This window comes from Podarcis tiliguerta, assembly GCF_965153285.1.
Source record: "Podarcis tiliguerta genome assembly, chromosome: 10".
NCBI classification, from domain to species: domain Eukaryota; kingdom Metazoa; phylum Chordata; class Lepidosauria; order Squamata; family Lacertidae; genus Podarcis; species Podarcis tiliguerta.
In genome coordinates this window covers 10,817,343-10,833,733 of record NC_139543.1, presented here as the reverse complement: position 1 = coordinate 10,833,733, position 16,391 = coordinate 10,817,343, and the positions used below count along the sequence as shown (strand labels likewise).

At 40.6% G+C, this 16,391-nt stretch overlaps 1 protein-coding gene across 1 annotated transcript in view; it reads right to left on the bottom strand.

The window, feature by feature from the left end:
- Window positions 1-16,391, bottom strand: part of TBC1D22A (TBC1 domain family member 22A) — a 121,580-nt gene continuing 105,189 nt past the window's right edge. The window contains exon 13 of the mRNA XM_083399843.1: window positions 1-3,566. Within this exon, the coding sequence (XP_083255969.1) occupies window positions 3,438-3,566 (129 nt within the window). The 3' untranslated portion in view covers window positions 1-3,437. The remainder of the gene's footprint in view (window positions 3,567-16,391) is intronic.

Here is a 16,391-nt window from a genome sequence, read left to right as displayed (position 1 = left end):
TTGGGTACTTACATTTTATTGTAGAGTTCTCAAGTTAAATACAAATCTATGAGTTTTTCCATAAGAAATTAAAGACTAGTGCAACTAGTTCGTTATATTTAAGATGTACAGATGAATGCAAGATAGTTATATTATTTCTTGTATTGTATTTACATAGTTCAATATATTGCTTACTATTTACATTTCTAAGCATATACTATAGAAATAAATTGGTTATCTGTGCTGCACGGTTCTTTCGTTACAGCTGTTAGCTAATATTGCGTTTATGACAGAGTGCCTCCTGTATGAACTCTATTAAATTACAAATCAGGCTAAATTAATGAGGTGTCCTGATTCCTTTCTATGCTGAAAAATATCAACATAAAAAATATCTATTAGATACCTATTTGTCTTTTGCTTTGTTTTTTACTTTTATACTTGTAATAAAGGAGTATAAAAATGAGGGAAACCTTTCTTCCACATAACATTTGGTTGGGATGGCACTTACCTGAGATACAAAATTATCAAAAGCCAAGCATAATTCTCCTTTAAGAAAAAGGTATATAGGGAATATATAGAATAGTATATAGGGGAAAGTATGCATGGGATTAGTTGTCTGTATAATACCCCCTTTTTATATAAAATAAGAATGAAAAGTTATGCATTTAGGGAAGTCTCTACCCTCATCTACCAATGTGCTCAATATTTGTCTCCTACAAATGTAAATCCTTTTTGCGGCATGATAGCATTCAATTCTTAAATGAGAAACACTTAGAGATCCAAAGGGAGCTTGGAAGTTGAGATGGTAACTCCATGGATTTTTACAGAGGAAAGGTGTGTGTTTTTAAGATATACACATTTTATTGTATACTTGCATCTAACACAGTAAACTTGTCTGCACCCCTGTCTCACCATTCAAATTCCTATATAAATAATGACATATTTAAAAAGCCCCATCATTAATGCATGTTGCAGCTGATTTCTTCTTCCTTTTGCTATTAAATAAAATGTTCACTGTTCTTAACAGACTTTTCTGTATTCTACCTTTTACTTTGCGTGTTCTGTTCTTGGCAGATACTTTGTTAGGCACAACGACACTGTAAACTTAAAAGAGAGAAACTTAAGAGGAAAATCTTATACTGAACGCAGAATGAGAAGTTATCCTGATGCTTGGGAAAGACACATCTTAAGACCTGTAGACATGCCAAACCATGTCACAGAATTTTATCTCTAGTTGCAGTATTAGTATGTAATAAGCTAAAGCAATGCCCAAGTAAGGCTGCAATAGTTCTGAATTCTCAAGCAAAGCAAATCCCTGCATGGAAGATAAGGGGGGCATATCTGCTGCTGCTACTCCTAAGTAGCAGCAATGCAACTCCACCTTCACAACTATTTTATCGCTGTGAAAAAGGCCACACCTTTTTACTTCTACTGCGGAAGTAACAGAACAACCTTGCTTATTAAACTGATGTGTTTCACAGTCAAATGTCCCAAGCAATCTAAATGCACAGCTCAATACTAAGACACTTGAACTTAATCTGCAAATCATACCTTAAGGAAACTAATCCTCAAGAAATCTTCATAGCCTCTTAGAATAAGCATTTTCCATATTTTTAGGCCAATCTTGCCTATGGTTCTTATCTGTTCAGGCATCTATTACATATGGCAAGCAGTAAGGTAACATATTCAGCCAAACTGAAAGGCAAAAAAATTTCCCCAAACCAAAAATGACTTAAAGGCACACTTGGAAAACTCCTGAAAAGAAGTCGTTCCATTTACAGTATAAATTAATTTGGGATTGATAGTATGCAAACTTAGTTGATCGACAAGAACCAATCACACTTCAGACAGCAGGCACATTCTAGAATGCTCCTCCAACAAACCTACTTGCACACAGAAATCTAGCAGATCAGGGAGAAAAAAATCCATACTAGCCTTCCAGATTTCCACGTTCAATGAATTTTTATGTGTATATGCAATCCCATACCTTTATTCTAAAGTGATACAGCACAGGAAAAAACTTTACTACCTACCCCTGCTATTCTGCTATTTGGATAAACTGGCCCTTACAAAAAGTGAATGGAGTGTTAACTTTTGACAGAGCCTTCTATAATGTACTGCCACTTAGTCACAACTTAAGAACTTAAGTCACAAAAATAACGGAAGAATTTTGTTAGTTGCTCTTCAAGTGAGATAAGCTTCCCGATCGGTTTGTGCAAAATCCTTAAGTGCATGTCAATTGTATGCAGGTGACTTCCTCCAGATAAATTGACTTGACACATTCCTTTTTTATATATATCTACACACACACACATACACACACACATACACACACTGGCTGGCATGTTAACCAGTCAGCCAACCTGATTGGTAAGAAAGAGAGCAGACTGGAATCAAGTTTTCACCAGTCACCTTCCCTTACACACTGCAAAATTCATAGTTTATTCTGGAAGTGGAGCAGAATCATGGTTATCAGGTGACTGTATCCATCTGTGCTTCTTTTCCATGCTCAAGCCAGTCTATGTCAAGGATGGAAGGCCTAAAAATGCATACATGACTTTTCCGTCAAGTATTCCTACCATGCTAGAAATTCCAGGTAAGGCAATAATGTATTAAAATATATTCACTGTGAACTAAAAATCTTACTAGGGGGAAAAAAGCATTGAAGCTAAAAGTCTATGTGCTGAAAAAATATTTGATAGTTTTAAAGCATTAAATTATGTATACATTATTATGGCAGAATAAATCTATTTTCTTTTCTTTTTTAGTTAGTACAGTTCAGACACTTCAAAGTGAAATAATTTATACAAAACTATCTGCATACCACAAGGCATAGCACCCAAGTAGGTGGCATTCTTTTCAAATTCTAGATGTTGTTTTCCATTAAAATCGGTGTTCCTAGATTTCACGCTGTAAACAAAGATAACATTAAAAGGAATTTTTTTAAAATTGTGTTACAAACCAAAATCAAAAGCAAGTCCATATGGCCCTTAGATGACCTTACTGCCTGATACACATCTGCCCTCATTTTCTGTTCAAGACAGATCATTCCTATTAGCTCACAAGTACCCCAGAGACTAGTAATACTTCCATCAAAATAATGAACACAATCAACTAGGAACAAGGCTCATGGAGACAAGACAATAAGTCATTAGATACCAATGAACATAAAACACTTTCTTCATTCGTATAGCAACTATAAAAAGAAAAGGGGGGGGGGGAACAAAAGCAGACTCGGTTTTTTTTGTAGCCACGTTCACTTAAGTCAATCACAATCTTCTTGATGACCTGTTTGCCGATTTCTTTGGTAATCCACCAACCACATTTTTTTTGCTGAACTATTTTGGGACGCTTCGTATGAAATCAGGAGCGAGTAATTGCGTGTCTGCACAACCAGAATAATGAAAATGATCCTATGCCACAGCAGACAGATTGGTTGTATCTGGTTTTTGTTGCTTTCATCTCTTGTAATGATTGGGGGCGTCTGCAAATGCAAATTTCAGTCTGTAGGCTTCTGCGAGGAGGACACTGATATCTTCGTCTCCCCAGTGCACCGTGGGCAAGTTCTGCAGAAAGATGAGCAGTTCCTTGGGAAAAGAAGAAAAAGACAGCAGAATGGGTTATAACGCAACTATTTCAGTAAACGTCAGGCTGATTTGGGGTGGGGGTTTTTTTGAGCGACTAAACTCCAATGCTACTTGCGACAGTTTCTAAAATGGCTTGATCTTGAACATCTGCATGCACACAGGTAAAATAAAACTTGTGATGCCATGTGATGATACACGTGATGCTTTTTAGCACAAAAATCCAAATACATTAGCTAACCATAATTGCTAAGGATGGAAACTCATCCAGCTGTTAATAGATGTGGGAATGGTAAAAGAGAGGTGGAGACAACTCTAAAAAATTATTTGTTACATCTTTCTTATCTGGAATTTTCTTATCTAGATCTGTGCATACACCTTTCTTGTTATTTGTTCCTTTCATGAATACCTAGGTTTAATCTAAGTATTTTCATTGCAGATCCGATCTCTCATTTACTCCAGTACAGGTGAATGATATTTACTGGAAAGGTGTTTTCTAAGGCAGCTACGGAGTAGAACAAAGTGAATATACGCCTTTAATCTTGCATCAGTCATGGCTTCAACCATCTACGACAGGGAACTCTGGCCCCTTCAGTCTGTTTTTAAAAATGCTTGTATACATTGCAATCCACATTGCTGCAAGAAAGAGGCAATGGTGTAACTTTGGCAAACACATAGCCATCATATGAACCCTTCGATGTGCATAGCTGCTACAAAATAGGAATATTCAAGTAATGAGTTCAAGTAACAATTACAATTCCCAGGATTCTTTGGGGTTGTTTAAAGTGAATGATACTGCTTTAAATGTATGGTGCAGATGAGGTCAAGGTCGAGATACTTATTAAGAGGTATAAGATACTTTATCTCAATTTTAATTGTGTGTTTATTTCCCAGAGCTTATTTCTGCAACCATTCCCATCCAAAAGGCTTGAAAATAACAGTTGAATGGGTCCTTTTAGTTGGTTAGAGCATGGTGCTGATGATACCAAGGCTGAAAGTTTGATCCCGGGATGGGACAGCTGCATTGCAGGGGGTTAGACTAGATGATCCTCAGGGTCCCTTCTAACTTTAGAATTCTATGATTCAATGACCGCTGCAACTCAAGAGCCAGAAAAACCACAGGCATGTTTGAGCTTTGGAAATTCCAATATGAACTGACCTGATCCAGAGATCCTGCACTAATGTTTGGATTGGAAAGACAACCATTGGATTTCACACATGTCTGAATTTTCCAACACCTTCCTTGCTTCAAAAATGCATCAAAATGTGTTTTAAAATGCTTTCAAGCTAAACAAATTCAAATACACATATGTAAATACAATGTCCATGTCTCATTAAAGAATGCACAATTAATGTGAAAGCAGACAGCAATGGATTTATAAGTGAACACAATGAAAAGAAGGCAGGTTGGAAAAACTAGTTTATCCATCCCTAATTTCAACCATGTAATCTACATTTCATGATGCAGCCAGTGTCTGGCTTCCAAGAATCCGGTCCCCACAGCGGGCTGCCAGTAACTGATAGACAAGATACTCTTACCAAGTCTTTTATTCAATAGTCACAGAGAGAGGCTTAGAAATGCTGCCTCTCTGAGAGTTGCTTTAAGTAAGCTCCACCACCCCCTTCCCTTCTCGATCCTCAATAGCACCAGCCCCCTTACGGTGACCTTCTGCAAACCACTGTTGTAAATCTATACTGCCTTCCTGGAAAGTTGAAGAGGAGGGGATGGCGGTCTCCACCATTCCTCCTCAGTCCAGTCCCTGACAGCCATAGACCACATTCCTATTATCCTTTCAGCTCAATGGAACAGCATGAAATATTCACAAATGTTCCTATTACATGTGGTGGAAGTGAGAGTATGGGCTCTATTTGTCTTCCCGTGCCTTTGAATAAACAAATCTATCATTCTATTGTTAAAATTGTTACCGTTTGGCATTTCTTCACAGCTTTGATTCTGCGTTAGTTGCTCAAAACACACCACTTATGCTCTATTGGAGTTCGACGGCAGCTAGAATAGGAACCAGCTAGTAATCTCATGAGCTATGGAAAGCTAATTCTGGCCCTTCACAGCTTATGGAAATAACAGGAATGTACACATTATTTAGGACATCGGATACATCAGCACTATGGTAAATATTATACACATTGCACCTATAATTTAATATTAAAATGTTGTTGCTGGGCTCTTTAACACTATAGAATACTAGCAGTAACAATGAGTACAGATCTATAAATGTGTGTGCAAAAAGCTTTCAGTGGAAATCCAACGTATATTCATGAAATACTTCAAAATGCCAGTGATAAGTTGAATTGGGCGAATCTGGAGCCACACATTCTAGATATGCCATAAATCAGTGTCACTTACGAACTCCACCTGGTCGTTTAACAGGTCTAATTCCCTTCTCCATTTACTGCTTACAAGAAAACAATCAATATATGCTGAAGGACTCAAGATCCAGCTTATTAAATCTTGGTAGTCTGATTTAATGCTGAACTTTCTTACTTTTCTTGGTGACAACTAGAAAGACCAAAAATTCAGGGATTATTTTTCCTCCCTATATTTTTAGATCCTTCAATGGAGTCTGCGAGTTTCTTGCAAGCCAATTGCCTATAAAAGGAACATTCTTATCTTATTTTTAACCTTTCTTTCACATTCCCTGACCTTTCAACCAATAGATCAAACAGAACACAAGCATGATTCATAGAAAAGATTAAACTGTGTTTGGACAAAAAAGGTCAGTCCACACACCAATGAGAATAGCTAGATCTTTAAGCAGATATGTGACACACACACACACATGCAGAACACATCGTAAAAACCAAATTTTCTAAGCCATTGCATCGGATTGAATGGCGATACTTCGCTTTCACACAAAAACTATTTTTCCTGTTTTTATGTAGCACACCTGCAATGCCTTTTAAAATGTCACCACCCTGAGAACATTTCAATATTCAAAGCTGGAACAGTGTGGTATGACTTCTTTTATTCATCTCCCTCGAAATTATCTCTGATCTCACAGATGTGGATCCAGAAACATACCATGCTTCAACCCTGAACGAATCAGCAAATGTCGTCTTTTATAGCTGATTTCTTTGACAATTCTGTTATTAGTCGGGGGGGGGGGGAGAGAAACCTTGTCAAGTTCTGGAAGAACCAGCCTCTAAAAATAGAAAATAAGTGATAGTTATATTGGACTCCACTGCCAGCATTTAAAATTGGTCAACTAGGGATGACAGTTTTCAACAAGATGAAACTGAAAAGGTGACACTTTGACAGAACAATCTTCCATTAATCTTTTGATAACATAGGGAGATATATTTTCCATGTGATTAATTTCATATTTTCCAGGGGAAGCAGTTTCATGAAAGGATGCAGAAAATAAGCTAACAATTGGACGGCTGGTGGTTTTTTCTTCTCCTCCCTTTTTATACGTCAAATCACATACAAAGCCGCATATTTTCAGGGCACTGTGCAATGTATTTTGAAAAATAATCTTAAATGGATCTCCATTTTATCTAATAGGAATCCATCTGCAGAATATTTTTTTATCTTCACTCCCCGTTCTTAGCAAAAGTCTTGCAAGAGCATTGCCAGAAAAGCCTAGTCAAGTCACATGGGGGAGATGTACATTCTCAAAGACAAGACAAATGACATTACCCTGGCCGTGACAAAATTTCTTCCGGAGGTAGTGAGAATTAGAAATCAACATGCTCTGGATAAAACATAATGACTGCCTTGGAATGTTTTCTCGGTATTCCTGCTGTATTTTGCTTTCAAAACTGTTTTTTGTGGGTCTTTGGACTGAAATAAAGAATGACTGTTTGTACATCTTTGAAAGCATAAGGTAGTATCGGGTTCACGAAATGAAGAAGGAGGAGGAGGAGGAGGAGGAGAAGAAGAAAAAGAATTTGGATTTGATATCCCGCCTTTCACTCCCCTTAGGGAGTCTCAAAGCAGCTAACCATCTCCTTTCCCTTTCTCCCCCACAACAAACACTCTGTGAGGTGAGTGAGGCTGAGAGACTTCAGAGAAGTGTGACTAGCCCAAGGTCACCCAGCAGCTGCAGGTGGAGGAGTGGGGAATCGAACCCGGTTCACCAGATTACGAGTCCTAATTAAAGGTAAAGGGACCCCTGACCATTAGGTCCAGTCGTGACCGACTCTGGGGTTGCGGCGCTCATCTCGCTTTATTGGCCAAGGGAGCCAGCATACAGCTTCTGGGTCATGTAGCCAGCATGACTAAACCGCTTCTGGCGAACCAGAGCAGCGCACGGAAACGCCGTTTACCTTCCCGCCGGAGCGGTACCTATTTATCTACTTGCACTTTGGCGTGCTTTCGAACTGCTAGGTTGGCAGGAACTAATTACAGAATCCTAATTACAGAGGCCTAATAGGTTTCTTACTGCGGAAAACAGGAGTGCCTGGCGTGCTCTGGTCCATGGGGTCACGAGTCGGACACGACTAAACGACTAAACAACAACAACAATAGGTTTCTTGTTACCTGACAGGGTAGGAAACCAACAAGATTCTCTACCACTATAGGAAGCCAGTGTGGAATAGTGGTCAGAGTGCTGGACTATAACCTGGGAGCTCAGAGTTCAAATCTCCACTCGGCCATGAGGCTCACTGGGTGGCCTTGGGGCAACATATGTATGCCACCTTGAGCTCTTTAGATGGAAAGGCGGAATATGGAGTATGAGACTCTCAATCATTGGGTTATGGGTTGAAGCCCTATGTTGGGCAAAAGATTCCTGCTTGTGGTCTCTTTTTATATTGTGATTTTATGTTGTAAAAGGGACACGGGTGGCGCTGTGGGTTAAACCACAGAGCCTTGGACTTGCTGATCTGAAGGTCAGCGGTTCAAATCCCTGTGATGGGGTGAGCTGTACGCCGGCTCCCTCGGCCAATAAAGCGAGATGAGCGCTGCAACCCCAGTAGGCCACGACTGGACCTTATGGTCAGGGGTCCCTTTACCTTTATGTTGTAAATGCCCTGACACTTCGGGTATAGGGAGGTATCCAAGTCCTGACCATGAAACTTCACAGCCCCAAATGAAGATTCATACACCATTTCAAGGACCCCACATTTATGCTAGACCATTCTGGCATTTCTGTCTTTGCCTCTTTCTCTATCACAATGGCTGGCCTGCCAACAGCTCTCTATTCAACTGTTTTAAAAAGGAGTAGAGATAAAGCTGAACTTAGCTTTCAACTAAACATGGTGCCGAGTCAGGGGGAAATATATATTTCGGTTACCGAGAAATTAAGAATCCAGTATACCCATGCCCATACAGGTCATTTAATGTAACAGCGATAGTATAGCACCCACAAACAGCATGGAAACGTGATTAGGTACCCTTTGGGACACACAATCCTGGTTTAGGCTTCAGTAAAACTGCACAGAGGGATATAGGAGATTATGTATTGTAACTTGGGGTGAAACTGGGGTGTAATGGTTTGACCACATTAAAAGATTGATTTCTTACAACTGTGGAATGAGTGCTAGACAGAGTAACTGAAATGAATCCAACATATTTCGAAGAGGTCAATGGAACCCAAAGGAGGTTATCACAGTAAGCCACAAAAATCCCAAAATTAAAAAGCCCCCCGTGTTGATCATAGGCTTATTAAATGCTGAACACAGTCTCGGTGATCTGGAAAGAAAATGGAGTGCAGGCATCACTCCAACAGCTGATCAGTACACTAACCATCCTGATGACATCTCTAAGGCTTCAACTGTTCTAGTGGTGACAGGCAGAATATACGTCGTGACTGGCAGAAAAAGAAAGTTTATGCAGCCAAGAACATATTCCCTATGCCTAACACAGTCCTCCAATGCGGCAGATAGACTGTTGACTGGGAGTGGCCGCTGAGACTATATAACACCAGTCCTGAAAGACCTACATTGGCTCCCAGTACATTTCCAGGCACAATTCAAAGTGTTGATGCTGACCTTTAAAGCCCTAAATGGCCTCGGTTCACTATACCTGAAGGAGCGTCTCCACCCCCATCGTTCAGCCCGGACGCTGAGGTCCAGTGCTGAGGGCCTTCTAGCGGTTCCCTCACTGCAAGAAGGGAAAGTACAGGGAACCAGGCAGAGGGCCTTCTCAGTGGTGGCACCCACCCTGTGGAACACCTTCCCATCAGATGTCAAAGAAATAAACAACTATCGGACTTTTAAAAGACATCTTAAGGTAGCCCTGTTTAGGGAAGATTTTAATCCTGGATTAATCATTGTATTTTAATATTCTGCTGGAAGCCGCCCAGAGTGGTTGTGGTTAGGGTTAGGGTTATTTACAAACAAACACATTTATTATTATTATTATTATTATTATTATTGTAGTAGGGAGTGGATATCTGCGAAAATGCATGGGCCTCTTTTACCCATGTGCCCAGAGACATGAAGTAATTAGCTATTCTGTGGAAAGATCATTCCATTTTGTTACGCCTGCAAGAGTCAACCAGAGCTTACAACAATAGACAATCTGTTAAAAACACCATTTCTGGAAGGAATTCGAAATCTAATTTGTTTACAACCTAACGACAAAGCAACACACATTTATAATTCTGCTTATTTTCAATCCAGCTGTAGCAGTCTGACAGTTTTGTTGTAAGATAGCAAAATCTACATGCACCAGCATTTAGCCAGCCATAAGGGGCTAGGTGCAAAAAAGAAAGAAAAGAAAATAGTTCCCCTTCCATCAGCTTGTCTGCAAAGAAAGGCATCCATCACCTCATTGCATATTATCCATTTCATACTCCAAAAGCTTTTTTCTTTGTTTTGTTTCTATTTGCCCTCTTATCAGCAGCTTTGATTGAATTGTGTAGCTAAGTATACAGGGCTCCTGTGATTTTCATTTTCTCTGGGGGCTACATACTGATAAAGACAATAATTGACATTGTTATTCAGTTTCTACCCAAGAAAGAAACAAGAAAAGAAAACAATTTTATTTCAAGTGAGGCATCTCCAGTGACAGCCTCGAATTACCAACTAAACAAAACGATTGCTTGGCTATTTAAGTCGGGCAGGTCAACTAAATTGTTCACACAGCACTATTTAGATTATCCCCTGCTTTTCCTAAAGGGGCTTTTTATATTGAAATTGGGGGAAATGCACCAGGTAGTTCTTCTGCAGCACTTACAAAAATGAATGCACTCACCACAATGTTAGGGGGGAAGATGTTCTGAAACTAACTAAGCTGCCCTGATAGAAAGTTATAGGTCCAACTCTATGATTCTATGATTCTATGAGGTCAGTAATTTCATCTGACAGTCTTGTAAAACAGATATGATTTGGGTTTATAAAAGTATTTAGAATTTTCAGAGATGAATGAAGAGAAGATTGCAATCCTATACTTCAGTGTGCAGTGGAAATCTCCATACTGTATCCCAACCATGAGTTATAGAAGTATACTCTGGAAGCGAAATAGCACATGTTAGAGAGGAGCATGAGCAGAGCATTATAGTGGCTTGGAGATGACCTGAATCACTTATGGGTCTTTGGAAAATGGTCTGGCTTATTTCCAAGGCCATCTGAATCTCACCCCATCCCTGCTGCTAGTTTGACAGGAATTACTTGGAAACTGCCAAAATAATCTCTCTCCTGCCTACGTAAGCTTCAAATGTGTAGTAATAGTACCATAGCATCATAGAACGAGTTGGAAGGGACCACAAGCGTAATCTCATTCAATTCTCTGCAATGCAGGAATAAAGGTAAAGGAACTCCTGACAATTAGGTCCAGTCGTGACCGACTCTGGGGTTGTGGCGCTCATCTCACTTTATTGGCCAAGGGAGCCGGTGTACAGCTCCCGGGTCATGTGGCCAGCATGTCTAAGCCGCTTCTGGCGAACCAGAGCAGCGCACGGAAACGCCGTTTACCTTCCCGCCGGAGTGGTACCTATTTATCTACTTGCACTTGCACTTCAAAAAAATAAAAGTGTGCGTCTTCTCTCCCAGAAACATTTAGGAACTCTGTCACACTGTATGAAATGGTAACATGGTACAAACACTGATTGGCCATAGCTTTGAAAACCCATTTTTCAGAATGCTGTTTTTAGAGAGGTTATTCTTTATGCTGCTTTTTGGTCAAAAGACTCCATGGTGACAACCATACCCTTAAGATGCGAACAATGAAATCACAATAATAAAATTCAATATAAACTGCAATGTAACAACAGTGAGAGTGAAAACTGGGGCACAGAACTCTCTCAGTTATCATAAAAAGCCAGATGGAAAAGTAGAGAAAAGGAGGGAGCTAAACACGCCCCTTGAGGTTACAGGTTCATTACATATTAAAGGCCATAACCTTCAAGTTAGAGAGAGGTGCTCAAATAGGATTAAAAGTGTACTTACAAAGGGTTTTGAAAAGAGTGAATCTCAGAAAGATTCCAGTGAGCAGAATAAAGACTGTCAAGCTTTTTCCCCATAAATTCCAAGCAAAACTCATTTGTTCCTACCTGCTATCAATAGGGCTGGGCGATATATCAATATATCATCCAAAACCGGTTTGGAGTGCATATCATGATAGCAATTTCATCATTTTAGACCTGGCAATATTTCACAGATCCTGGTGTGTGTGTGTGTGTGTGTGTGCACACGCCATGCAAAAATCATGATTCAGGAAGAACCATGAAGCCAGCCAATGCCTCTACATAGATCCACCCTTATTTCCGACTTTGCAATATATCAGTATATTGTGATGTTTAGCTGGTGATATATCACAATGTTGAAAACCAGGTATCGCCCAGCCCTATCAACAGTCCTTTGCTCAGAGCCCTGATTTACAGAAGCCACCCCAGTTTTGGATCTGATCCTGGAAAGTCCCACTTTTCTTTAAGACAACCCTTATTGGAGAAATACTGGAGAATATGGAGTTATGTGACTGACACACAAACACACACACACCCCGAGCCAAGGAGATAAGTAACTATACAATCTTTAAAAGACACCTGAAGGCAGCCCTGTAGAGGGAAGTTTTTTTTTAAATGTTTAATGTTTTATTATGTTCTTATATATGTTGGAAGCCACCCAGAGTGACTGGGGCAGCCCAAACAGATGGGTGGAGTATAAATAAATTATCATCATCATCATCATCATCATCATCATTATTATCATCAAATATACCATCCCTATTTTCATCAGAAAAATGATGGATGGTATGTCTTTGTAAGCTTGCACAATTTGTCACTGAATTCTGCAGCACTGGTTTTAGGGTCCTGCCACTGTGCCTGGCAAGAGAGCAATAAAAATATACAGTATATATAAAAGACAGGGAAACTACTTCCATCATGCCCAGCTCCAAAGAAGTACAAACGATATTGAATAGAACTGTCTCATGCACTTAGCCTAGATTGGTTTAACACTAGTGAAAATGAACCTATTGTTGCCTTACTGTGAGGTATGCAGCTGCTAGACAGAACAATGCAGAGAAGTATGATCTAAAGAGTGTCTTGTGTATACAGACATCCAAGTCTGAACACTAAACCAATTATTCTTGCCATTAGAATCCAACACAGGCTGATTTTCAAGTAACTGGGAACAGAACTGTTCAATTTAGTTTTGAATAGCCAGTAATTTTCTGCTTAAAAAATCTGGAAAGTCATTATTTTAAAAACTAACTACCAGGAGGAATTTTACATACAGCATTTTCTAGTTTGCTTCCCACCCCACCCCCTTAAAAGCTTTCTCCTTTTTTTGCCAAAGGGACGCCTCTGTGCATTAAAAAAATGTGTTTGTGTGCACACTTGCTAAGGCTCAAGCAAGGGGGAGCGCTCAAAATCATTGGCAAAGTGCACCATCTCTGAAGGGAATCTCTGGAAACAAAATGAAATAACGAACAAGAAAAGTGCTAGATTCTTTTAACCGCGCAGTTCATTTAGCGATCAGCGGTGCTGCATCACTTACCGGCGAAGAAATATCCATGCTCAGGGGAAATGGTGGCACATATTGAGCAAGACATGAGAGAGACAAGGTAACATGACTGAATCATCAGAGGAGCATGAATTCGGCCCATTTTGAATAGCTGGAGCCACTCCAAACATACCACCACCTCATTTATTTCTGTACGTGCTGCGGAGGTAGGCTGGTTGCAGTAGAGAGTTGGCAAGCCCAATTGTATGCCTGCTGCGTCGTGCTGGTTACTCATGCTGCTATTCTGCCACACTGATGCTGTTACTGCATTACTTTATGATGAGGCTTTCATCACGGTCAAATCAAGTGCAGAAATGTAGAAGATAAACTACGTGTCCGGACAAACAACATTTGCCTCTCGGTATTCTTATTTGAGATTTCAGCTTGAGCCAATTCAAGTTTAACAAATCTCTCAAGGATTATACAAGAGTTTCATAGGCCTTAGTGAGAATAATAGGTACAGGAATGGGGCATTAATGTTAAGACAGACTTTATAGAAATCGTTTCCTAGCCAAAAAGCAGCTACATAAAGTTGTGTTTCCAGGCCTTATGGGAAAACTGGTTTTTCTATTTTTTTTCCGGCTTTGCAGCGGCTTTTCATCCATTTTACACAGCAAGAACGCAAGTGAGTTTTTGAAATAATCCCTAGAAATCTGGAATGCTTACTAATTTTTATTATTGCAACTAAAAGTAGATCCTGGAAGAAACTGGGCCTTGAGCTCAATGGTAGAACATAGGCATTGATATCCTGTGAGCTCCAGTGAAGAGGCTTCAAACAAACACCGCAGGAAACCTTGGAGAGCTAGATTCAAAACACATGGTAGATAAGTGCTGACTATGATAGGCAAGTAAAATTATATTTAGTAATACTACTATGGTTTGTTCCTTCTGTTCTACATATTTATATACAGTGGTACCACGCAAGACGAATGCCTCGCAAGACGAAAAACTTGTTTTTTGAGTTGCTTCGCAAGATGAATTTCCCTATGGGCTTGCTTCGCAAGACAAAAACGTCTTGCGCCTTTTTCTTAAAACCGTCAATGGATTCCTATGGGAAACCGTCAATGCATTTCCTATGGGAAACCGTGCTTCGCAAGACGAAAAATTCACAAGACGAAAAAACTCGCGGAACGAATTAATTTCGTCTTGTGAGGCACCACTGTACTGCCTAAATGAGAAAATGGCTCCTAAGTGGTTTACAATTAACTATAAAATCAAGAATTAAAATACAGAATAAACCAGTTGAATCACAGCATTAAAAACATCCATACTTAAAATATATAATGAAACAAGGCAGTTAAAAACTATTGAAACAAATAGAGCTGGTGGAATGCCAATACTGATGGGACCTCTTTTATTTCACCAGGAAGAGCATCACACATTGTTGGTGCCACCAATGAAAACTTAGGGCTAAATTATTTACTGCATGGTCAGATATATGAACTTGGCTAAGGTGTTTATGTAGCTAAAAGGCTACCAATGACAAGAAGGGATGCTAACACAATGCTTAGGAGAATGTCACAGTTGTTTTGTTAAAAAAGGGGGGGGGATCCTAAGGAGAATTTTTGGATTGCTTCTTTCTTTGGGCAGGGTGGGGAATAAGGAAATGACCTGGGAAAGAGAATTATTAGCCAGCTGTGTTAACTCCATATTGCCCATTTTGTTGACCAGCTCACTTGTGAACACAAAGTATTCTCTCCTCACAGAAGAGGCTGTCTACTGTACCCCAGCATGTGTCTCTTTTCTGGTTTTAAACATAAAGGTGAAGGACCCCTGACAGCTAAGTCCAGTCGTGGTGCTCATCTCGCTTTACTGGCCAAGGGAGCCGGCGTTTGTCCGCAGACAGTTTTTCCAGGGTCATGTGGCCAGCATGACTAAGCCGCTTCTGGCGAAACCAGAGCAGCGCACAGAAATGCCGTTTACCTTCCTGCCAGAGCGGTACCTATTTATCTACTTGCTTTCGAACTGCTAGGTTGGCAGAAGCTGGGACCGAGCAACGGGAGCTCACCCTGTCACAGGGATTTGAACCACCGACCTTCTGATCGGCAAGCCCAAGGCTCGGTGGTTTACACCACAGCGCCACCCGCGTCCCTGGTCTTATCTCCTTGAAATACAATGGATACCTCTTGTTGTTTCTCTGCACTGGGTGTAACAGAATCAGTTAAGCGTTCCCAACAGAGAAAAAATTCCTGCCTTCAGAGAGAACTCCCCACTGCATCACTATACAAGTCATGCTCTTGCCACTTTCAGGAGTCACGAGGCGCTCCCAAACCTGAGACTTATGGAGAAATGCAGGAGGCGAGTGCCTATGTCAATGCTCTTCAAGCAGTGGTATAAATATCAGCAGTTGAAAAGCACTGCTCTAAACTCAGGTAGCTCATAGAGCTATGTTAGGTAAAGGTAAAGGGACCCCTGACCATTAGGTCTAGTCGTGACCGACTCTGGGGTTGCGGCGCTCATCTCGCTTTATTGGCCGAGGGAGACGGCGTACAGCTTCCGGGTCATGTGGCCAGCATGACTAAGCCGCTTCTGGCGAACCAGAGCAGCGCACGGAAACGCCATTTACCTTCCCGCCGGAGCGGTACCTATTTATCTACTTGCACTTTGATGTGCTTTCGAACTGCTAGGTTGGCAGGAGCAGGGACCGAGCAACGGAAGCTCACCCCGTCGCGGGGATTCGAACCGCCGACCTTCTGATCGGCAAGACCTAGGCTCTGTGGTTTAACCCACAGCGCCACCCGCGTCCCTAGGGCTATGTTAGATGTGATGTTATTTGTACTGGTGCAATTGCAATTCTCAGTTAATGATATATGGCTTAAAAACAACAACTGAACAGCAGATGTAGGGGAAGGAGGAGGAAGGAGACTGTGATGGATGAGGAGGGGCGTTAACCCTATTGTGCCCTCACTGGTAAAAAAG